This window comes from Oryza brachyantha, chromosome 5 (genome assembly GCF_000231095.2).
Source record: "Oryza brachyantha chromosome 5, ObraRS2, whole genome shotgun sequence".
In the NCBI taxonomy this organism is placed as follows: Eukaryota; Viridiplantae; Streptophyta; class Magnoliopsida; order Poales; family Poaceae; genus Oryza; species Oryza brachyantha.
In genome coordinates this window covers 185499-208790 of record NC_023167.2, presented here as the reverse complement: position 1 = coordinate 208790, position 23292 = coordinate 185499, and the positions used below count along the sequence as shown (strand labels likewise).

General features: G+C 44.7%; 6 protein-coding genes across 6 annotated transcripts; 1 reads left to right on the top strand and 5 right to left on the bottom strand.

Annotated features, from left to right (window-relative positions):
• Positions 1-504: 504 nt before the first annotated feature.
• On the top strand, positions 505-2935 carry LOC102710020 (eukaryotic translation initiation factor 3 subunit F). Its single transcript, XM_040524703.1, has 6 exons — positions 505-841; positions 915-994; positions 1417-1646; positions 2170-2291; positions 2369-2482; positions 2569-2935. Exons 1-6 carry the CDS (start codon positions 623-625, stop codon positions 2656-2658), a joined length of 855 nt encoding a protein of 284 aa, XP_040380637.1. The 5' UTR covers positions 505-622; the 3' UTR covers positions 2659-2935.
• A 335-nt stretch (positions 2936-3270) lies between these two features.
• On the bottom strand, positions 3271-4550 carry LOC102706943 (polygalacturonase inhibitor 1-like). Its single transcript, XM_015836957.2, has one exon. The coding sequence runs from the start codon at positions 4548-4550 to the stop codon at positions 3507-3509; it is 1044 nt and encodes a 347-aa protein (XP_015692443.2). The 3' UTR covers positions 3271-3506.
• A 925-nt stretch (positions 4551-5475) lies between these two features.
• Positions 5476-6694, bottom strand: LOC102709739 (polygalacturonase inhibitor-like). The gene has a single exon (XM_006653880.3). The coding sequence runs from the start codon at positions 6644-6646 to the stop codon at positions 5705-5707; it is 942 nt and encodes a 313-aa protein (XP_006653943.1). The 5' UTR covers positions 6647-6694; the 3' UTR covers positions 5476-5704.
• Positions 6695-8584: 1890 nt separating this feature from the next.
• Positions 8585-9857, bottom strand: LOC102706659 (polygalacturonase inhibitor-like). Its single transcript, XM_006654833.2, has one exon. The coding sequence runs from the start codon at positions 9793-9795 to the stop codon at positions 8833-8835; it is 963 nt and encodes a 320-aa protein (XP_006654896.2). The 5' UTR covers positions 9796-9857; the 3' UTR covers positions 8585-8832.
• Positions 9858-10428: 571 nt separating this feature from the next.
• On the bottom strand, positions 10429-16906 carry LOC102709462 (vacuolar sorting protein 3). The gene is made up of 14 exons (XM_006653879.3): positions 15901-16906; positions 15365-15640; positions 14610-14806; positions 14378-14519; positions 13910-14188; positions 13760-13832; positions 13537-13585; positions 12783-13047; positions 12597-12652; positions 12348-12416; positions 12100-12211; positions 11549-11638; positions 11212-11382; positions 10429-10900 (listed from the first exon to the last, which is right to left on the bottom strand). Exons 1-14 carry the CDS (start codon positions 16837-16839, stop codon positions 10808-10810), a joined length of 2811 nt encoding a protein of 936 aa, XP_006653942.2. The 5' UTR covers positions 16840-16906; the 3' UTR covers positions 10429-10807.
• A 989-nt stretch (positions 16907-17895) lies between these two features.
• LOC102709175 (formin-like protein 14) lies at positions 17896-22596 on the bottom strand. Its single transcript, XM_006653878.3, has 4 exons — positions 21245-22596; positions 20962-21125; positions 19908-20152; positions 17896-19020 (listed from the first exon to the last, which is right to left on the bottom strand). The coding sequence occupies exons 1-4, from the start codon at positions 22510-22512 to the stop codon at positions 18277-18279; spliced, it is 2421 nt and encodes an 806-aa protein (XP_006653941.2). The 5' UTR covers positions 22513-22596; the 3' UTR covers positions 17896-18276.
• Positions 22597-23292: the final 696 nt, after the last annotated feature.

Sequence of the window (23292 nt, the reverse complement as noted above, 5' to 3'; positions counted from 1 at the left end):
TTATATTTGTGTTACTAGTAACTTGAAAGCTAATACTAAAAAGGAAACTGCGATAAAAAATGCAATTCCAAACATAAGTTTTAAGATGACTTATTACAAACCATGAGTAAATTAAAACTAAAGAAGTTTGATTTAGGATAAAACCAATAAATGGAGGGAGTGCCAAAATGTAACAAATACTATTGACAAACACTTAATTCTAAGAAATAACATCGACGAGTGTGAGTTCTAAGAAATATCATCGTACAAACGAATTTGTCTAAGAAATATTGTCGTCGTCGTTAGGGTTCCATGATATTTCTTAGACAAATTCGTTTATACAATGATATTTTTTAGAACCTGTATTTGTCAATGATATTTCTTAGCCTTAGATGTTTGTCAATGATATTTTTAGATTTTCTCAATATAAGAAAAAATATTAGGCTGACATGAAAGAGGAAAAACACACAACCCACCTTATCAAGGGAGGGAGCAGAACATAAAAGAAGCACACCAACCCGAATCTCAAAGACAGTGGAGCAACCAATAAAACCCTAATCACAACTCAAGAGGACACGACGCCCGCCTCGCCTCCTTCCCGCCGTCGCCGCCGCCTCCGCGATAAGGAAGATTCCCCTTCGCGATGGCCGCGCCGGAGGGCCCCGTGCTGCTCTTCCCCTCCACCTCGTCGGCGTCCGCCCGTGTGGAGGCTGTCGTCGTCTTCAACATCTGCGACAGCTACGTGCGCCGCCCCGACCAGGCCGAGCGCGTCATTGGCACCCTCCTCGGCTCCGTCCTCCCCGACGGCACCGTCCATGTCCGCAACTGCTACGTCGTCCCCCACAGCGAGTCCGCCGACCAGGTAAACCCGCCCGCCCGCCCCAGATGATTTGAGATCTAGGGTTTAGTGCCTCACATTGCCTTCACGCCCATAGGTTGCTCTGGACATCGAGTACCACCACAACATGTACGCCTCGCACCACAAGGTCAACCCCAAGGAAGTCATCGTTGGATGGTAATCGCTCGTTTTCTCTGCTCACTACCATCTTGTCACTTGTTACAGCGTTAGTACTGAAGTGGTTTCACTAGATCAACTCGTCCAATCATGTCCGCCACGCACACCGCATCTCAATCTAACCGGTTTCTGTTATGTTTTATTTTGATAGCAAGTACAACAATTGATCTGATCTCTCTGTTTTAATTTCTCACGATTCTGTCCTGTTTTTATATAGTGCTGTGGAGGAAACTTACAATTAACAGTAGTTCAAAATGCAAACTTAGAATTGCTTTTATAACTTTTTACTCTTTCTGAGAAGGAAAGAAATATTCCACAAATGATTATGAAATCAGCACGCTTGCTTGGTTAGAAAATTAGTGCCCTTTCTATACCTCTAAAGTTGCAAGTTTGGTGATCTAATACATTCTATCTGTATGCAGGTTCTCGACCGGCTTTGGTGTTTCAGGGGGGAGTACACTTATCCATGATTTTTACTCAAGAGAAGTACAGAGCCCCATTCATCTCACTGTTGACACTGGGTTTACAAGGGGGGATGCTTCTATCAAAGCCTATATCTCATCCAACCTGTCTCTTGGAGACAGGCACCTTGCTGCTCAGTTCCAAGAAATTCCCCTTGATCTAAGGATGCTTGAAGCAGGAAAAGTTGGATGTATGTCTCATATTCATCATTGCTGTTCCATACATTTTGCCATTGATATAAAAATTCACTCTATAGAATTTATATGTTTCAGAGTAAGACCTTAAGAATATAGGATGACAGTTTTACCACATTAAATTAACAGGTTTATGTTTTCACTAAATACTGTATGCCACAGCTAAAGCCTGACGTGAAATTTAAAATATCCTTGTTTTGGCAGCTCTGAAGTCCTTAATTGCTCGACCATGTATAATTTCTTTTTGTTTTATTGATCCAAACATTGGAGGGTATTTATATCTTGGAACATTTCTCTTCCATTGGAGAAAATAATAGTTTTGCATGTGTGTAGTTCTGTATTCATTAGTATGTGGAATGCTTACTCGAAAGGTAGCAATCTGATTTTAATATTATCATGATCAGATTTCTGCCTTTAGTGTAAGCAGTCCACATGAATTCTTCTAGATGTCTTAAGAAATATTCTTTTCTGCAAGCAAAACATTTTTCATCGTGGTTGTTATTATTGCTTATGTAACAGTTGACATCCTGAAATCTACAATTGTGGAGAAACTCCCCAATGATCTGGAAGGAATGGAATCCTCCATGGAAAAGCTATATGTACTCATTGACGAGATCTACAAATATGTTGATGATGTTGTCGTAAGAATCGTTTGGTGCAAAACTCTCTTATTTTTTATGTACTGCAGTGTTAAAAAGCTCTTTCCATCGCTATGTAGGAGGGACGTGTAGCACCGGACAACAAAATTGGGAGATTCATCGCTGACACTGTTGCTTCGATGCCTAAATTGTCACCAGCTGCTTTTGACAAGCTTTTCAATGACAGGATCCAGGTGAATGCAAGCTTGTCGATATTTAAGCAAGTGAATTTTGTTTTCAATTTTCTAGTACATAATCATTGTGCCATTTGGTGATACAGGATAATCTTGCACTGGTGTACCTATCAAGCATCACAAGGACACAGATCAGCATAGCCGAGAAGTTGAACACCGCTGCCCAAATCCTGTAATTTCAATGTAGTAGCATCTGGGTGTCTGACTTGATGCTATTCTGTTTGTTTTCCATTTGCACGACTGAAAAATGAGGATATGTTGGCAGAGTATGCGTTTTTGTACTTCGTTTGTAAGGTCTAAAGAAATGATCAGTCATGTTTCAGATGATAATGTTATTGCTGATAGAGGTAGGGTGCACTCTTGGATTATCGTGTTTCAGATGGTATTGTTATTGCTGATGGAGGTCGGGTCTCGGGTGCACTGTTGAATTAGTATGTTGTTTGTAATTCTCTAGATATATTTGTATCGCTTGATTTTCTGGGAGAGCACTCTAGGAAGGTGGCGTCAATTTTATTGGGCCTTCATTTTGAGGCAGAGATAAAGGAACAGACCATCATTCTACCCTCCTGCCCTTCTTGGATCTAAATAACTTTATCTTTGTAATTCAAATCTGAAGTATTATATTAGTGCAAGCTGGGTTAAATCTGAAGTATTATGTGAGTGCAAGCCGAAGCTGTGTCCGGCCGTCAATGGCTGGCAGTCTTATATGATGATCAATTTAGAATGTAAAGAGTATAAGTTTAATACCATGCATTTCACATCATTATATTTGTATTTAAAAATATGATATTATACAATCCAATTAATAATCAAAGTATTACATTGGAGAGCGTGTAAAAAGGTTATTCATCTGATATATATTATGGCGTGGGACGTCGAGTGTATATCAATTCATCAAAGAAAACAGCGTGCATGAACCCTAAGCAGTGTTTTTGAAGGTTCTTATTTGGAGTACTTATTTTTTGGTAGCATGATTTGCTACATTGCTAGTGCTTAGTGATTACTACTAATATAATAGCGTGTGTTAATGTGAATGGTTGCATGGAGCAAGCGGGGCGCCGCAGAGGCACTTGTTGTGCTGGAAGCAATAGGCGTCGAAGCTGGCCATGTTGCCGCCGGTGGGCACCGCGCCGCAGAGCCGGTTGTAGCTGACGTTGAGCATCTCCAGCTGCGCCGCCTTCGCCGGAATGGTGCCGTAGACGAAGTTGTGGCTGACGTCCAGAGACCCCAGCTGGCGCGGCAGCTGCAGCTGCGACATGTCGAAGCTCAGGGCGTTGCGCGACAGGTACACGCCGTCGAGCTCCTCCTTCCCCTCCCCGAACAGCATCGACGCGTCGCCGGTCAGCTGGTTGCGCGACAGGTCGATCTCCATGAAGTTGACGGCGCCGAACTCCGCCGGAATGGTCCCCGTCAGGTTGTTGTGGGAGAGCTTGAGGGACACCGCCGTCTGGTTCTTCCGGCCGGCCTTGCTGAGCAGCAGCGGTGGGATGGCCCCGGCGAGCTGGTTGCGGCTGATGTCGATGTAGGTAAGGCTGGGGAGGTTGCCGAGGTTGGGCGGGATGGCGCCGGTGAGCGAGTTGAAGGAGAGGACCAGAGACTGGAGGGCGGTGAGCTTGTCGCCGATGAAGGATGGGACGGGGCCGGAGACGCCGGTGCGGGAGATGGTGAGGTCCGTGAGGCCGGGGATGTTGGCGAGCGCCTCGGGGATGGGGCCGGTGACGCCGGGGACCTTGAAGAACATGAGCCCCCGGAGGCTGGTGAGGCCGGCGATGGCTTCGGCGGGTATGGCGCCGGTGACGTTGTCGTCGCGGATGATGGCGAGGCTGAGGACGCGGTCGTCGTCGGAGGGGTCGTAGTCGTAGTCGTCGCCGCCGCAGTCGACGCCGTACCAGTGGCAGCAGGCGATGTCGGGCGTCCAGGACTGGAAGTAGGAGGCGTTGTTGAAGGCCGCCCTGACGGCGAGGAGGGCGGCGCGGTCGCCGGCGTTGCAGCGCGGATACCGGGTGGCCGCCGCCGCCATGGACAGCACGTGGGCGAGCAGGAGCAGCAGCCCGATGGCGCGCGCCATTTGGGTTGTGATTAATTATTTTTCGAATGATTTAATCTCTTTGTGTTGTGTATATATAGACGAACAAAACAAAACATGGGTATATCATGCAGTTTCGGCGCCAACCGCTTTTGAAGGAAACAAACGAACAAGCCAGCCAACCAACCAGAGAAGCAGAGGACCTCCCCTTTGACTTGAACTCTTTAGTGGAAGACTCATCACAAAAAAGTAATTTTTGCACCCGTGTGCCATAGCTGATAGCATCTATTATATGCATGCAGTCCAAATAGCTTTGAAAAAAAAATGACAAGGTACATTGAGTTACTCCTTTCGTTTTATAACATAAAATATTTAACTTTTTTTTTACAATGTTTAACCATTTATCTTATTCAGAAAATTATAGAAATATCATTTATTTTGTTTGTGACTTATTTTATTATCAAAAGAACTTTAAGCAAAACTTGTTATTTTTTAATATTTATTCTAAATTTTTAAATAAGATGAATGGTCAAACATCGCAATAAAAAAACAAAATCAAACATCTTATATTATAAAACAGAGGTAGTACTACACAAACATACAAGAAATAGATAAAGCAAATTTTGTTTGCGCTATGCAGGTGTTGTTTGCTCTCTGGGTTTAGTAATTTTTGTTTTTATAAATATAGATATAATTTAGCCTTACATTTTTTTGATCATCCTAATCAATTCTATCATTTTTCTAAAAAAAAATGAATAACCATTTTGACCGCGCGCACAAAATAGATGCTACTACCTCCATCGTCCAAAACTTTTTTTTTTGCTCTCTTTATTTTTCACAAAAATAAGACATTATTTTTAGAGCAATTATTGTATTGGAATTTGGTAATGTAGGAGACAAATCTATTGGATTTTTTTAAGGAACATGTGTATTGGAATTTGAAAAAAGTATAGAGAAGTCTCTTTTTTATTTATTGATATATGTGATGTAGGCTAAAATGAAGTTTATTCGGGGAGTATTGGGCGTAGGCGCTAAAATTCACTCACTCAGAAGCGCATCCTCATCATCTCTGTTCTTCCTCTGCTTTTACAGGAGCTAGCTAGCAAAATGCAGCTTAGCACACAGATTACAATTGAAGAACCCGACTTTATTCATTCATCCGTTCGATCGAAATATGCATGGAACATATATATGTTTCAGTTGCAGGCAGCGAGAAGCGGCGGTCCGCAGAGGCACTTGTTGTGGAGGAAGGAGTACTGGTCGAACCTCGCCGCGCCGGCGGGCAGCTCGCCGCAGAGGCGGTTGTAGCTCACGTTGAGGTAGTGCAGGTTGGCCATCCCGGCGACCTGCGCCGGCACGCTCCCGTACATCATGTTGTGGCTCAGCTCCAGCGACAGCCATCCCTCCCCTTCCCGCAGCCGCAGCCCGGTCATGTTGAAGCTCAGCGCGTTGCGCGACAGGTCCATCTGCTCGAACCTCACGCCGCCGTACTCGCCCGGGATGCCGCCGGTCAGGTTGTTCCGCGACAGCCGCAGGTAGGCTCCCTGGCTGCCGTTGAGCTTGCTGAAGAGCGCCGGCGGCAGGGTGCCGCTCAGGCGGTTGCGGCTGATGTCGACGCTGGACAGGTAGGGGAGCGCGGCGAGCGACGGCGGGATGGCGCCGGTGAGGGAGTTGAAGGAGAGGTCGAGCAGGGTGAGGCTCTTGAGCGCGCCGAGGAAGGAGGGGACGGGGCCGGAGACGGCCGTCCAGGAGATGATGAGCATGGACAGCCTGGAGAGCTTGGCGAGCGCCGGCGGGATGGGGCCGGAGAGGTTGGGGAGGTGGTGCCAGACGAGGGTGCGGAGGCGGGTGAGGTTGGCGACGGCGTCGGGGATGGTGCCGGTGAGGTTGGCGTCCTGGAAGACGGAGAGGCCGACGACGCGGCCGGTGGAGTCGTCGCAGTCGACGTCGTACCAGTCGCAGCAGGGGTTGTCGGGCGTCCAGGAGGCGAAGTGGTAGGGGTCGCCGAGGGCCGACTTGATGGCGAGCAGCGCCGCCTTGTCGCCGGCGTTGCAGTCCTTCTTCTTCGTGGCGGCGGACACGGCGTGGGCCGCGAGGAGCAGCACGACGGCGGCGGCAACGACGACGGAGGAGCGCATCTTGGATCCCTGCTCTGCTCTGCTTGCTGTTTTGGCTGTGCGTTGGATTGAGGTGGATATTTCGATATGCATCGCCATGTATTTATATAATATATTGCTATGCTAGGTTAGGTTGGTATTAATCAACTCAACTGTAGCCGTACTACCTCGGCGTACCAGTTTCTTGGGAAATATATACTCCATACTAATACTATCTCCATATAAAAAACTAATACTATCTTTATTTCAAAAAGACTTAATCTTTTGATTTCGTTTGTTCATGCGTCATATTTAAAAAATTATTAAAAAATAAAAAAATTAGTCACACGTAAATTACTATTTATGTTTTATCATCTAACAGTAATAAAAATATTAATTGCAAAAATTTTTAAATAAAATAAAGAGTCAAACGTTAGATTAAAAACTAAAATTAAACTTATTTTAGACCGGAGTGAATATCTCTATTTAGAAAGACATTATTTTTAGCAGAGGTGTAGTGTAGATAAGGAAGAAGCTTTTTTTGTCAGAGGTGTAGATCGCAAGAAAGAGCGCAGTACAGTGGTCAACATAAGAATTGACCAACCATGCATGCATGTGGATGTATAATTAATTAAGATGAGTGTAGAGTAGAGGCAGCTCATAGTGGATTGTATATGCGATATGTTTGTTAGGCAGCATTCCGCTTGCATGCACATGCGTTGCGAGAGAAACGGGATCCTCATGTGGTGAACAGTACAATGAAGGATTTTAACCGTACAATTAGAAATGGATAGATCAGATCTGATTGCTATAGCACTGAGGTGAACAACGGTAATCCTCTGCTATAATGTAGAAGATTCAGACCCGTTGTAAAAACAATACGAGTTAATAGTCGACCTAACTAGCGTGAAGCCAGCTAAATGTTGGAGAATAGTACACCTCCCATGTTAAGATATAATTATTTTTAGGATTTGAATTTTATACTTTCCTAGCATATAATAGTTATTTCATATTAACCACTTTGCATTAAATTTTACTAATTTCATTTCTATCAAAGTGTTAACCTCCCATCACCTCAACTCATTTCCCGTTTGATGATACCGGCTGAACAGCCAATAAATAATCTGTAAATATTTATATTTTACAATATTTTAACTTATTAGCGAGTATTGGTCAAAAGTTGCTAGTGCAAAACTGCCCAATGGTCAACGGAGCGGCAGTGAAGCTGTGCAGGGACAGAGGGGGCCGGGTGGGTATCATTCTCTTGTGTAGTTGTAGATCATTCATGCATCACGTGTTCTCACGCTCGTCCATATCGGAACAGTATGTATTGATATTCTTGTCTCAGAGAAATCCAATCTTATCTACTTAGGTGCGTTAGTGCGTACTGTAGTACAAATTCTGTGGTATTATTAATACGGACTTGCTAAATGTCATGTAACAGATTTTTTTTTTACTATATTTGTAGTCAAATATGTGACCTTCGAGTATGTTTCTGCTGGATTTTGTTTTGGGCTCTGCAGCCCATGTATTTATTCATCGTAGGTTATGCAAGACTATTAGAATTGATCAACAATAAGAAATAATTTAACATGCAACGACTCTATAATTTTATTTTTATGGATACCACGAGGTATATTTATATTTCATATATACAACTCTTACATTTTATTAACAAATAATTTTATTATCCTTGAGCTCTAGTTACCAAAATTTACACCTTAAGGTATAAATTAACTACGAGTAATAAATTTTATACTGAAAAATTTAGTATCTTTCGATAATTTCCGAAGGATCATAAAAGAAAAAATGAGCCATCAAAGTGATGGGTAGTGGTACTCCGGTGCAAAGTATGTGCAAGAGAGAGGCAGTAAAACAAAGGTAATTTAAAATCTCTGAAGTATAGCACAATCAACTTCGTTCACTAAATAGTAAAGTTGAACTGATCGATATATCACACAGTAATATAAATTACCGAGTACATGTTTATCTTTCAAGTTCATTTATATATGCATATATTGCTCTCTCCACACTTGCTCCATACAATTATTACCACTCGTAGCACAGCACACTACACTTTTGAGCATACATATGTGTGCTTAATTAATTAAGATGGACTAATTAAAGCGTAGCACGGTAATATATAGGATATTGCATGCATGCATTAATATATATGTTGAGTAAGTAATTAGAGGTAGCCTAGTATATAGTTTAGTTTGATGTATAGTCTATGGAGGGCAGGGTGTAGGGAGAGGAGCGCCGCAGAGGCACTTGTTGTGGTGGAAGCAGAAGGCGTCGAAGGAGGAGGAGGCCATGTTGGGAATGGCGCCGCAGAGGCGGTTGTAGCTGACGTTGAAGGTGCGGAGGCCGGTGAGGTTGGCCACCTGCGCCGGGATGCCGCCGCGGATGCCGTTGTGGCTCACGTCCACGTAGTACGCCTCCTCCGCCAGCACCACGCCGGACATGTTGAAGCTGAACCCGTTGCGCGACAGGTCCACGTACTTGGCCCGCGCCAGCACCGCCGTCGCGTCGCCGCTCAGCGCGTTGCGCGACACGTCCACCACCGCCAGCCTCACCTCCGCCAGGTCCGCCGGCACGCTCCCCGACAGGTTGTTGTGCGACAGCCGGAGGTACGCCTCCTGCTGCTGCAGGTTGGCGAAGAGCCCCGCCGGGATGGCGCCGGCGAGGCGGTTGCGGCTCAGGTTGATGGCGGACAGGTTGGCGAGCGCGCCGAGGGAGGCGGGGATGACGCCGGTGAGGGAGTTGAAGGAGAGGTCGAGCAGCGTGAGCGAGGTGAGGCCGGCGAGGAAGGAGGGGACGGGGCCGGAGACGGCGGTCCAGGAGATGGTGAGCTGGGAGAGGCCGGTGAGCGCGGCGAGGGAGTCGGGGATGGCGCCGGAGAGGTTGGGGAGGTGGCGCAGGACGAGGGTGCGGAGGTGGGTGAGGTTGGCGATGGCGTCGGGGATGGCGCCGGTGAGGTTGGCGTCCTGGAAGACGGAGAGGGAGACGACGCGGCCGGAGTCTTGGTCGCAGCCGACGTCGTACGAGTGGTAGGGGGGCTTGCCCAGCGCGTCGCTCATGGCCAGAAGCGCCGCCTCGTCGTCCTCGTCGCATTTCTGCAACGCGACGGCGGAGCAGAGGAGCAGCAGCAGCACAACAACCATAAGCTTCACATCCATCGTCATCACCATATATATCTCTATCGTTTTTGCCTTACCTCTGACAAGTTTATATGTGATGTACTAGGTGAGTGAAGTTGCCGTGCATGGGGCATGCGATGGTGTGTGTATATATATATATAATAGATATGTAGCTGGCCTGTGGCTCTCACTTTAGATTAGACTCAAATGAAAAAAAGAAAATGAATGTTTTCCTTTACCTTGATCAGAATTAAAGGTTAATAAGTTGGGAGCACCTGCACTAATGAATCTCTCAGATTTGATTCAGATAGATCGATTCGATTAAAAGATTGGGAAAAGCGCAGGCAAGTGCGCGACAAAGATACATGGAGGCAGGCCAGGCCATGCAATGCAGCAGCGACATTCACTCGCTCAGATATTTCACGCAGGCCGACCTCATGTGATCTTACTGTACTCGGCCTTTTGCCTTTCCATCGATGGATGCTTGCTTTGCCTGGACACATACATACAGATAGATAGACAGCCACTTGCAACAGCATGCATAAACAAGCAGCCCTTGTGGTAAGGGAGGAGGCAATCAACTGGATTGCCGGCAGCTTAAGCAGGCATTCTGTTCTGGCTGCTAACTGGAGCAACAAACAATGCATTTGCCTCTTCGACAAAGCGTAGCACACCACACACAAATGCACAAAAAGGCAAGGCTATCTTGAAACCTGTCAATCTCTTGTCTTTCCTCTTCTATTTGACACAAAACGGCCTTATGTCCTATCTCTACAGTGTGAAATCCTAACACCTAAAACTATTTATCCCATATTATACTGTCAGAATAAGAGAACAATCAGCTATGGACAAAGAAACTACCAAGACTTCTGGTCGATCATCGGAATCTAGTTTATCAATTTCCATGACCAATGTCCGTATGGTTTCAGACCTATCACTGCTGAATGCCCCTTCAAATGCAAAGGGGGAGGTTTTGCCACCAACTAATGCGTGCTCTCTTTTCATGATGCATAGCACTGAAAGAGAAGGCGTGCACATCCACGGTTTGCTTGTCTTGGCTTCACTATCTACTAACGAGCCAGCTTTGTTTAAATATAGCACTTCTCCTGAAGTTGCGTCCACGTCCAGATGCAGAATCACCTTGATTTCGGTAGCACTGCAAAACAAAATGTTGAAGGGTCATATATAAACTATATGCACTTTTTTTATAAAACAACAGCAGCTGCCTGACCCAAAAACACACACAATAAAAACGGTTCCAGCTCATCGAGTAAACCATAGATGTCCAATACCCAAGTTGATAAACAAAGTTAAATTGGTTATATTTTTGTATGAGAGAATTCACATGCAGTGCACTATTGGATAACAATCCAGTGTATGCATGTGGTGACTACCAACCAAATTATGGTTTCATTTTAAAGAAGTAAATAGCAAACCAAACAGCAGATTTCTTCTTAGTTGACATACCCTGTAGCATACAACTGAATCATCTGGGTACATGACAAATAGCTTGGTGCCAAGGCGGGCTCGACATGAATCGCATATGCTCTCATCAGTGAGTTGCACATGCCTTGACCTCTCCTCTAATCTGGTCAACCGCGCATCAAGGTTCGTCGCGCGTGATAAGTTATGAACAATCTAGCAATAGGTACAAATCAAAAGAGAAAATGGTAAGTCCAAACTTCACAAGAAGAGCAAGTTTGAGTTCAAGAGAAAGATTAACGGTGAGGAAGCAGAACTGTTCCTCGAACAGTCACATTGCAATAGAAGATATTGACTGAAAAACAAGCACGAAGATGTTTACCTGCCCTTGACGATGATGGTGCACCCGAGCTCTAAGCATTCGCAAAATTGTATCTGATGCTAGCTGAAGAGGCATGTCGGCAGATAATCTCTGGCAAAAGAAAATTATAACTCAACAAATTCAGAATTCTTGTTCTAATAAAAATAGCGCACAGTAGGATAACCACACCAAAAGCAGTGAATGATATAATCCTATAAGAACATGATCTGATGCCACTATGCCAGCTTTCTATTATCCATTGTATTCTTGATTTATTTCAAAAAACCAATACAGAGATTAACAAACAGGACTACAGAGAATGATCACAGCAGGCATCTACAGGCCAGGATGTTTAAGGAATATCAGGAACCCAAAAAGGTAAATTCTAAATACAACATTCAGGCAATGGGCATTGATGGTTCAGAATCTCATTCTGAAGGAACATGGACACTTTATTTCTCAGAGAACGACACGAATTGCTTGAGTATACTACTCACTAGCCCCCTTGTTAACTAGCATGCACACAATAATATCATCAAAGATGTTCTGGTCATATTTTTGTTAAGTGGTACCTCCAACACTTGTAGTGGATCCAATGATTCCCCATGATTATGGAGAAGTCGAACAGCTGCTGTAAACATGGGCCCCTTCCCATTTTTTGGGTCCAGATACAAATCCAACAGCCTGAATTCATAGGAAGATTTACACAATATGAACCCATAAGCCAACATACAAAAGCTAAAATCAAATCAAAACAGAGAATATACAAAGAACACTAACAAGTCACTGTATATAAATACAAACTGAGGTAATAACATACTGAATATAGGCATCGTCTCGACCGATCTCTGCACAGTACTGCTCAGCAGCTTCACTATCCTCCAGTTTCCTATATTACAAATGAAGAACCAACAAGTAAATCAGGGAAACAGAACTTGTAAACATTAGAGGCATAATATGCTGAAAAATTTGCATATGTCCCTAACATGTAGGGGCCTACAAATCCAGTCCAACAAAACAGTACAGGTTACAACAAATTAATAATAAATAATGCAACACAGCAGCTTACAGCGCTAATATCTGAAGTACAATGTTCTCTTGGCCCATTTTCCTATACAACATGGCCTGACAGAAGGAAAGAATTTTTGTCAACTATACCAGATGAGGACTAAAGGCAAGCATAAATTTCAATGGGTAGAAAACAAAATGAGCTAGAATAGAACACAGGAAGGAAGAAGACAAATTCTATAATCACCTTTTCCAGCCATAGCTCAGAGTCTGATATCACATCAAGAACTTCTTCTGGGTCATACAGGTCTGACGCTTGCAAAAATAATTGCAACCTTTCCCTCAATAGATAAATGAACTGCATATCAGATTCAAATTCTTTACTGTTTTTCTCTCCATGATTGGATTCCAAATGGATCGCATCCATCGCAGATTTGGACAGGGAAAGGGCATATGACGTATGATAGTGAGGCTCATCACAGCCCTGTTCTTCAATCAACCATTGCAAATATCTGCATAACTTAGCATATTAAGATTTCATAAAAGCTGAGGATTTTATTCAGCAAACATTAGTAGAAGGTTGTCCCCTTGATGATTGAGTGATTGACAGGTGTCAAGTGATGATAGTAACTATAGTTGATTAAGAACTATTAAACACAATATGCATATGTTACAACAGTTTCAAGAATATGTTATTTCAATAAGCATAATTATATAAACCGCATATATTTAGAATATACTTAGTGACAACTATTATTGTTGCAAAACAGCATTTACTCTACAGCTGGCAATGGAACCCAATGAGTAAGAAGCTTGACAAACTGCTGATCAGTTCATTGTTTATGGTCATACAATTAGTATAATGAACCAGAAGCACAAAATATACCCATAATTCAACTCTGTTACTATTTAACATTGTTTTTTTCACAAGGAACATTGGAGGATCATCACGGAATCTTAAGTTCTAACTTGTAATGGTTTTGCTGATTCATTATGTGTACCTTTGGTGAATGCCAACCTTCTCTGGATCAATGGCAGCAACAACCTTTTCTGCAGAATAACCACCATCCACAATGAATGTTAATGAACCATTACATTGAACGAGTCTCCTAGCAGCCCTAAGTAGTCATTGCACATAATGAGTTTCCTAACAACCATCCAGCTTTGACTCATTGACAATTCAAAAGAAAAAAAACTGGAATTTATTTGAAACAAAGCAATTACCAGGTGAAAGCTGTTTTTCCCTCATTTCAGATGTTAGAATTGTGGTTGCAAGCTCTTGATCAATATCTGCCACCTGCATGCAAACAGTCAGTAGAAGAACATGAAATGGAACATATCATTAATCATGAATTCCTTAGTGTGAAGCAATACCCATCCAAGATGTTCCAGAACAAGGTCCAGATCAGATGATGCTTGAAGTATCTTGGAGGCTTCAACAGCAGCAATTTCCTCGCCGGACATTTTACCAGCCGAAGTTTCAAGGGAGTCTGTTTCAGATAGGCTAGTATGATCCTTCCACAAACCAGTGCTGTAATTCCTTGCCAAGATACGCCAGATACCAAGAGATTTGGAGCACATTCCTTTACTGCCATATAAGAATGCAAGCGTCCGCAGATGTCCAGAATCATCCAAAAGTGATTCTAGTTCCTCCTGCTCCACCATTGTCTTTTTAGTATGCAGATTTCTTATTTTTAACTCACATGTGTGAGGGAAACATAAGAATATCACTGAACCGTACTATTCTCAAGTCTCAACTGAAGAGTTAATGACGATTTTTAAGTATATCATAGGTGGGCAACAGTTTTAGATGCTTCAAGGATCACAGATGTTTAAACATACCACAACACAGCTATTCTGAGATGATGCAAGCTTCTCCATGTCATCAACAAGATTAAGAGCTCTATAGAGATACATCAGAAGAGTATCAACTCCTTCCATTTCTGCAGAAGATAAATCCTTCTCCCTGGATGCACACAGGTACCTAGTTTCGTATAGCACTCAGACATCAACTGAACGATGAAGCTTCTTTATAATTCATAAAAGAATAAAACATGTCGTGAATGAAGCAAACCTGATAATATTTCTGATAGCTAGTTCCAACAGATCAGCTCTGCTTGGTGGATTTGAAAGGAAATCTTCATCCACAACTGTGTCCACACCTGCCTTTTTGAGAAACAATGCTTGTTGAAGTGTTACTAGCCCATCATCAATAACTTCTTCAAGAGGCTTTGGGGGAGCATGCAAGCCCCAATAGCGCTTTCTTGGCACCTAAAATTTAAAAAGTTCACAATCAAATATAAACTGTTGAATACAAAATGTAGCCATAGTGGAAGATGAACAGGTTCTATTGAAAACGTGATCAATATGTTAAGAGAAGAAAACTACAGGGTCAATTTAACAGTTGCAAATATATGTTGATAAATTAGCTGATCAAAACTCACAGATTTCCCTGCCAATAAAAGCTTTACGCTTAAATTTTGATGGAACGGGTTCATATATCAAGAAATCAATCAGATCTGATTCATTAAAACCACATTTAAGAGCTAAAAGAAGTTGCGGCATTCAACATGAACTTTCCGCATACAAAAGGAAAGAACACGATGAGAAAATCAATGGTAAGGTTTAACATTGAAGATTTTTCAAAAAGTCTTCAATGTTAAACCTTCACCATTGATTTTTCTCATAAAATGCATTTTCAATAGCTACAAATGAATCATTTGGTATTTGTAACTTGACTAATTGGTGGTCTAAATCTACAACTTTTGACTTCTTCAAATCAAAAGAGGAGATACAACACTCCAATTAACATGGGGCAATGAGGCATACCAGATCTGACCAACGATTAGGATCCCGCATGATGAATGGAAATATTTCTGCCGGTTGCATAGTTTCCGAGAGCAAGAAATGATTTACAGCATCCTCAAAACGCAAGTCAAAAAATAACAAGAATCCAAGTTGTGCATGCACAAAGGAAATCATGTCATTTGAGATTTCACCATCAGCCTTGAACTCTTGTAACAAAGAAATAGCTTCCCCATAACTCTTTCTTCGTAGTAGTGCCTTGATCTGTTCCACTGCTGATGCTTTACGGTAGCAAAATACCTGGTCAAGCCAATTAATTTGTCTATAAGTACAATAGGTGATACAGTCTCTATGATAAAATGGTGCTGCACATTTATGAGAGAATCCATTGTCAGGGTTTCATTTCAGAGTAGAAAATAACTTTCTTCATTGGAAATTGTATTTTGGAGTGTTAACGAACACAGACCGCAGCAGAGTAGCTAAGCAAGCTGGCAGCATAGATTAGAAATTATGAGACAAGTCGCACCAATCGATGGGTTGACATACCTAGGTTACGTTACCTTATAAGCCGTAGCAACAACAACTACACCGCTGCCAGTTCCAGCATCCTCGCTCGCTACAATCAGACCACCTGTACCAGCCCTCGCAAAAGGAATAGCCTGCAGATGTGCCCCGTTCCTTCTTCTGTACACATCCACCTTATAGTCCCCGGCAACAACAACATAGGGGAACACCTCGGCTATACAGTCCGGCGTGGTGTTAAAGACGAAGCTGCTTCCGATGGGATGCCCCGACCGATCCACAACTACACCGACATTGTCGACCAGCAACATCACCTCGTCACCCCCGGACAGGGGCTTCACCCTGGGTGGCCTGGAGGACTCAGGGAGCGTGAATATATCGACCCCTTGGGCGTTGGTGGTGGCGGTGGAGAAGAGCGAGTAGCCGGAGGCAGTGCCGACGAACACCGAGTCGCCGACCCAAGCCAGCGCCTTGACGGCATCGACGACGGCGATGTCACGCGTCTGCACCTCCAACTCGTCGGCGTCGTGTAGGGTGAGGTCAACGAGGAGCAGCTTCTTCCCAACGGAGAGCGCTAGGGAGCAGGAGGAAGGGCGATCGGGGGCGCGGGCGGCGACGGCGGAGACGTTGCGGAGGGAGCCGAGGCGGCGGACGGGGCGGGAGAGGAGGGGGTCGGCGAGGAGGAGGAGGCCATCGGCGAGGACGAGGAGGCGGGCGACGGCGGGGAGGGGGAGGATGGCGGAGACGGGACGGGTGGGGCCGATGGGGAGGAGGCGGAGGAACTCGGGGTCGGGGGAATCGAGGGTGAAGAGGAGGAGCTTGCCACCGCCGGTGCCGACGTAGAGGTAGTGGGCGGAGAGGGCGGCGGAGCGGACGGTGAGCGGGGAGGAAGCGGGGAGGCCGGCGAGGGCGGCCGGGTCGAGAGTGGCGAAGGGCTCGAGGGCGGTGCGGGACGGCGGAGAGTTGTTGGATCCCATGGGAGGAAGGCTTACTACTGTACTGCTTTACTTAGGGTTGGGACGGGACCCCCATGGAAGGATGGCGATGAGCTCAGACGGAGGAGGAAGAAGACGACAACGATCGAGTCCACCACCACCAACAAGTCTCACTAGTCTACTTTGGTCGGTGACGATTTGAGATCCTTCAACTAAAATCTACTCAAATATCTACCTATTTCACCCTAATCTCTCTCCATTCCAAATTCTCCCTCTGATCAAAACTATTTAACGTTGAGGACAAGATTTGATCACACTTTCAAAATTCTAATAATAAGATTTTTTTCAAATACTTGATTTAGTAAAATTCTATCGTGATATCGTACTACAATTTTAAAAGTTCAATCGGATAGTATCCATTATACTATAATATAAATATAGTTTTTGAAACAAATCACCATGTTTGGAAAATAAAAGATCTTAACCGTCAGGCCCGATGAGTGTAGATTATAACAGTATATATCGTATACGACATACAATTATATATGTAATTAAGTTATATATAAAATCCAAACATATAAAAATAGAATCTATGAGCTATATATTAAATCTAAACCTATAGAAATAGAATATAATAGTTGTGTATGAAATTCAAACCATATAGAAAAATATGGTGTTTAGCTTCTTTTTTTTTCACTCTTTACTACGTAGGTTTAATTTCTATAACAACCCTCTGAGAAGAGAGTAATAGAAGGTTAAATTTTAAGGTACAAGTTTTATATAAAATTCAAATACACTTCTGTATAATGATCTATTGAGAAATTTTTGAAGTGCTACATGAATTAATACAAGACTACGTTGGGCAATCCCTAGTCATTCTAAACATCAAATATTTTTTTCACCAGAGATAATTCGGCTGCGTCCATTTGCTGATGAATAGCACAGAAGTTTATCATGTCATATTTTTAAAGTAGATTTCAATTTTATAATAATTAATTCTATCATCTATATCATTAAATAGCTATATAAAAAATTAGATAACCTTTCAACTTTCATCACCAAAAGAACACAGCCTTCGGTGTGTTTATAATCGTCAATATACTTGATCTACCTAGAGAAAACTCAGCCAGTTAAACAATTTCTAATTTTGAGCCTCTTCATCCCATCCCACCAGGCATTCACTGGTGGAATCATGGAGGACAATAGCAGCCAATTAACCATTGCCGTGTACAACTCCAGGATCAAAGAGCAGCATTCTCATCAAACTAGGGAGAGATGATACTCCAGGCAGAAAAGATCCATACCATCATACCAGTATGCTTGCTACTACTTTATACAAGATCTAGAACATTACATGCATATAGCTATATAGATTTGCCATCAATTGTGCGGTAGGAAACATAATCTCCATTCATATATGCTACAAAATTAATAGCAACAAAGAGATGAGATGGCAATGACAATTTGCCAGCCTGCAGCTCAAGGCGTTGTCATTCCCATTGGCGCAGCCATATTCCAGTCTCTACCCATGTAACCACTGCTCTTCTTCATCTCATCCCCAGCTTCTTTACAGATTCTGTCCAGCATGGCTAGGAACTCCCTCACACCGCCGAAAACCCTCACCATCTGCCCTTCCTCGCCGCTTGAATCACCTTGGAAGAAGTACTCTGTCACCTCCTTCACACAAGACAGGCAGATGCTCTCCTGGGCCTGAAGCTTTAGGATCTCCTCCTCTGCCTGCCTCAGGAACATGCTCATCGTGTTGTGGAACCTCCTCGCGCTGTCAGCTGAGGTGACCATGCTGTTTAGCCTCAACACGTCATGGATCTTTCCGAGCCCTACGCCAAGCTCTGAAACATCTCTGCTGAGCTTCATCATATCAATGGATGAAGCTTTCTTGGTATTGCTCAGCTCAGCCGTGAGTTTGGACACAACCTGAACACCATGCTTTCTGCACTCCACATCATACTGCATGGTAGTACTCGCATTTGTTTTGTATAACGGATTGTGCCCTTCTGGTTTCACAATTTCATGGACAATATATTGCAGGAGAGCAGCCTTGCCATCAGCTCCTTTCACATCAACGATCTTTAGAAGAGTGTTGGGCTCCATGGCATGCGAATTTGGAGATCCTGTATTGATACTCATCAAGTTGCCAAAGTTCAAGACAGCCTCAAGGACCTTGTGGAACAATCTGCTACTTTTCAGCTCCTGGCAAGCTGCCTGTATTCAAAAAGTGAAGAAACCTTCAGACCCTATAAGGAGTTTGGTAATGGTCTATGCCATTCATGCACATTCTCAAATCATTTGTGCAAATACTAATATATAAAATACCAACTAGAATGATGGCCCGCTCAAATTGCACAGCAAGCATTTCCATCGAATTTTCTCATACAATACCACATATACTAAAGTGTTCTCATGTTTGGCTCAAAATATACATGAAGCTCCTATAAATTGCAATATAAGAAACATGCTATGTATTCCTATATGTAACCCAGAGTCGAGGGTAGTTTGCACGCCATCCTCATGGCCAGTGACATGATGCAACAATTATGTAGAACATGAATGAACGTGCGCTAGAGACGCAGGGCAAGATGCAGTGTGCAACGATTGATTTATCATTCCATTGCAATTGAGATCCTACCCGAGATGCTTGATTGATGCTGTAAGACTAACAAAAAACAACTTTGTACAGTTCGAATTCCACGTGGAGACATGGAGTTATCTTGAAGTCTTGGTTCAGGAAACAAATTTAAGACATTCTAAATTGTATTTCTACTTGGACTCATTATTTTAATCTAGGCCGCTATAATCTGGGTCAACACTTTAATTAATGCCTTACCATTTTTTCTTTATTGTTTTCCGATTAATGTGAGAATTTCTATGACATGAGAGCAAACGTAGTAGCTCATTTTTCTATTACTTAATTAAGATAATAGATTACCCATTCCACATGGGAAATAATTGTTTTGTTCCTTTACAGCAAAGGATGCAACACAATTTATACAAGAATTATAGTACTTCAGGTCTGAATATATAGCCAATATGATTTTGCTGTGACTTTTGAAATATACTACAAAATATTCAACCAAGGGCTCAAAATATACCTCAAGAGTAGCATATGACATCCTGAGCTGATTGACCTCCAAATAAAAGTTGGCAATATAGAGCATAGCATCCATTCTCTTGAACGCAAATGGCACATCCAGCATTGCCTTCAGAAAAGCTTCTACAGGGCAAAGTTTGATGGACGGATCATCCTTAAAATATTTCAGCTTAAGCTCTTCCTCATTGGTGACGGTCATCTGCATGAGCATTCGCAAAGCTTCAACTCCCAAACCATGTGCATTACCTGTATCCAGAAAGCACAAACAACAGGATTTAACAGTATGAAATCATACATGTATTAAGCCATAGCATGAAATTTTAGCAAATAATGTTATCAGGCTCAAGAGCTGCTTAACTATGATTTTAGTAACCATTTCCATGAAATTCTATCTTGTTAACTAAACTGTAGAAGCCCACCACAGGGAAATATGTACTCATCAACAAACATTTTACTGGAGTTTTGGAAAGTGTTGACCAGTACTCTGTTGATCGCAGAGGATGCAAAATGCTGAAAACAAGTTCTTTTTTTTTTCTTTACACAATGAGAAGGCAACTGTAAATAAGAGATCAGATCATGAGAACAAGGAAATTTCATGTGCGCTCATGTCAAAAGCGCAGGTTGTGAAATTAAGCAATTCAGCCAGCTAACCATGTCATGTGGGACACACTCAGAGGTCAAGAAACAAGATCAACAGATGGTTCAGATTTATGAATTTAAATGCTCATAACATTAGCCATTTTGTTGTATAATAAAAAGAATTTGTACTGAACCAAATTGTGCGATGTAACTGGTGAAAAGGCAACGAAAGTTCAAACAGGGACACCATGCATCATGCCATCATCTAGTCATCATTGATGGTGATTGGTGGCACAATAATGCATTGCAAATATGGGCCACTGGTACTAGCCACCCATTCCAATGCGGCGATGCCCCCACAACAAGTGAAGCGAACACTAGTTTCATTCAGAAAGATGACAACTTTCGACAGCATAATTCAAGACCACAACATTGCGCGCCAAATCCAATTTCTAAGAAGAAGCAACCACGCATACCTTCCATGAGGGCTTCGCGCACTTGCTCCTTGGAAACACCCAATGCTCCCACCAGCATGCCGATGCCATGGCACCTTGGAGCACCCAGTAGGCACACCTCCCTCGGCATCGCCGCCGCCATGGTGGAGTTGTTCAGGTATAGGTGGATCATCTCATCCTTCGTGCTGCGAATCAACAGGAAGAGCAGCAGGTGGCGTGAGAAATAAAATCGAAATCATCAAAAAGTAAGAACTTGGAATGAGAGAGAGAGCTGGGTGGTACTGAAATGTGGAAAACGCCTTACTGCAAAGACCCGGGCTTGAGCTTATCCGAGTGCAAAGGCCGCGACTTGCGCATGCTCTTCTCCGACGGCGAGTCCTCCTCCTCCGAGGGAGGTGCCTGAGGCGGCGTGGGGACGAAGGGGTTCCAGGCGTGCGCAGCCATTGGCTCCGGAGGCTGCGGCCTCCGCTTCGGGGGCGATGGATTGGGGGCTCGCCCACGCGGCTGCGGGATCGACGGCGGGCGGAGATGGACCGGGCTGGAGCCGAGCGTGGGGGAGGAGGCCGACGGCGAGGAAGGGGAGAGCGACGACGACGATGCCTCCGCGGCGGCGGGGGGCGCGGTGCTGGGGTCGGAGGCGGAGCTGCGGGAGGCGAACTCGCCGGAAGGTGGGCCAACGCGGGGGAGCGGCGGGAGAGGGCGGAGCTCTGGCGATCCCGGACGGAGATGCGAGGTGGTCGGGGGCTGCTGCGGCGCGGCGAGGGTGCCGAGGTATAGGAACTCCGTGCTGGGGTTGGAGGAGGAGGTGGGCATCGGCGGCGGCTTGAGGCGGCGGCCCTCCTCATCGCCGTCGCCGTCGTCGTCATCGTCGTGGGTGCGGCGGTGCGTGGCGGAGGCGGAGGAGGGCGGGCGGGCGCGGTGGCGGCGGAAGAGGTGGAGGGAGAGGAGCGCGGAGAGGAGGAGGAGGCAGAGGGAGAGTAAGGAGAGGAGCAGCGCCTGGAGGAGCGGGAAGCGGCGGGGTGCGCGCGGCGTGGGGTGGACGAGGGTGGAGATGTTGGCCGGGAATGTGGGTAAGCCGCCGTCGCCGGAGGATGGCTGCTGCTGCTGCGCGGGGGGCGGCGGGGCGGCGAAGTTGGGGAAGAAGGGGTAGTTGGTGAAGGGGTAGGCGTCGGGGGTGGGGGTGGGGGTGGCGGAGGAGGAGGGGAACTTGGGCGTGGGAGGTGGAGGTGGAGGTGGAGCGGCGGGAGTGGGGGTGGGGGTGGGAGGTGGCGTGGTTGAGGTGGGTGGTGGTGGCGGCGGCGGAGGGGTGGGGGGTGGCGGGGTGCGATGGCGGTGGTGAGGAGGCCTTGGTGCGGAGGGTGGCGGGGGAGAGGGGAGAGGAGGAGGAGGCTGGAGCTGCTGCAATGGCTGCAGCTGGGGCTGGGAGGTGTGGTTGTGGGGGGGAGCGGAGACGGAGAGGGATGAAACGGCGCATGGGCCGCCAAGAAGAAGATGAAGAAGCAGCAGCAGCAGCATGAGGTCTGGGAGGGGGCGACGTGAGGACGGTGGCGGCATCGCCATGGCCATCGCCATTGCCAAGCCCTGCAACTGCAAAGCTCTGGGTTTTGGGGAGGTTTCTCTATGAAAAGGCACAGTTGCTGATGGGGGAGTGCAGTGATGATCCTGGCAAGTGTGTGTCCTCTCCGTGAAGAGCAGGCCAGCTAAGGCGGTGGCAGCAGCATCTTGGTTTGGTTCCTGGATTCTTGTGTATTAGAGCAAGTTTCCAACTGTCGGCTCCAATTTATCTATAACTAATTTCATAGCCAATTTATATAATAACTATCTATAAAATATATACCACCATGTCACATAGGTTATACATATATTCTGTTTTGGAGTTCGTGCTGCAGCTGATTTTTTAGCCCACTCCTATTCTCTTTCTTTTCTTGTCTCTTAGAGCAAGTTCAGTAGTATAGCTAACTACTATCTTTAATTCATCTATAGTTAATTCATACAATAGTTATCTACAAAACATCAATATATGGTTTCACATGTCATACACACAATTTGTCTTGGAGCCCGTATGCAGCTAGCTATAAATTAGTAGTTCATATCTTTTCTTTCCCCTCTCTTATCTATTTAAAATATGTTTATAACTGATTTATAGTCTATTATTGTCTATATTTTTAAAATTTATTTATAGCTGGCTTACAGGATATTGTACCTGCTCATAGTGGTGGCGAAGTGGGGGTGAGTGGTGACCCTCCCTCCTCTTGCTCTGCCTGTGGCTCAGTGTCTCGTTTGCCTTGGGAAGACAATACAAGGGGCCTTTCTGCCTTTGAAAATTGATTACGGATAATCAGTGGCTAAAGG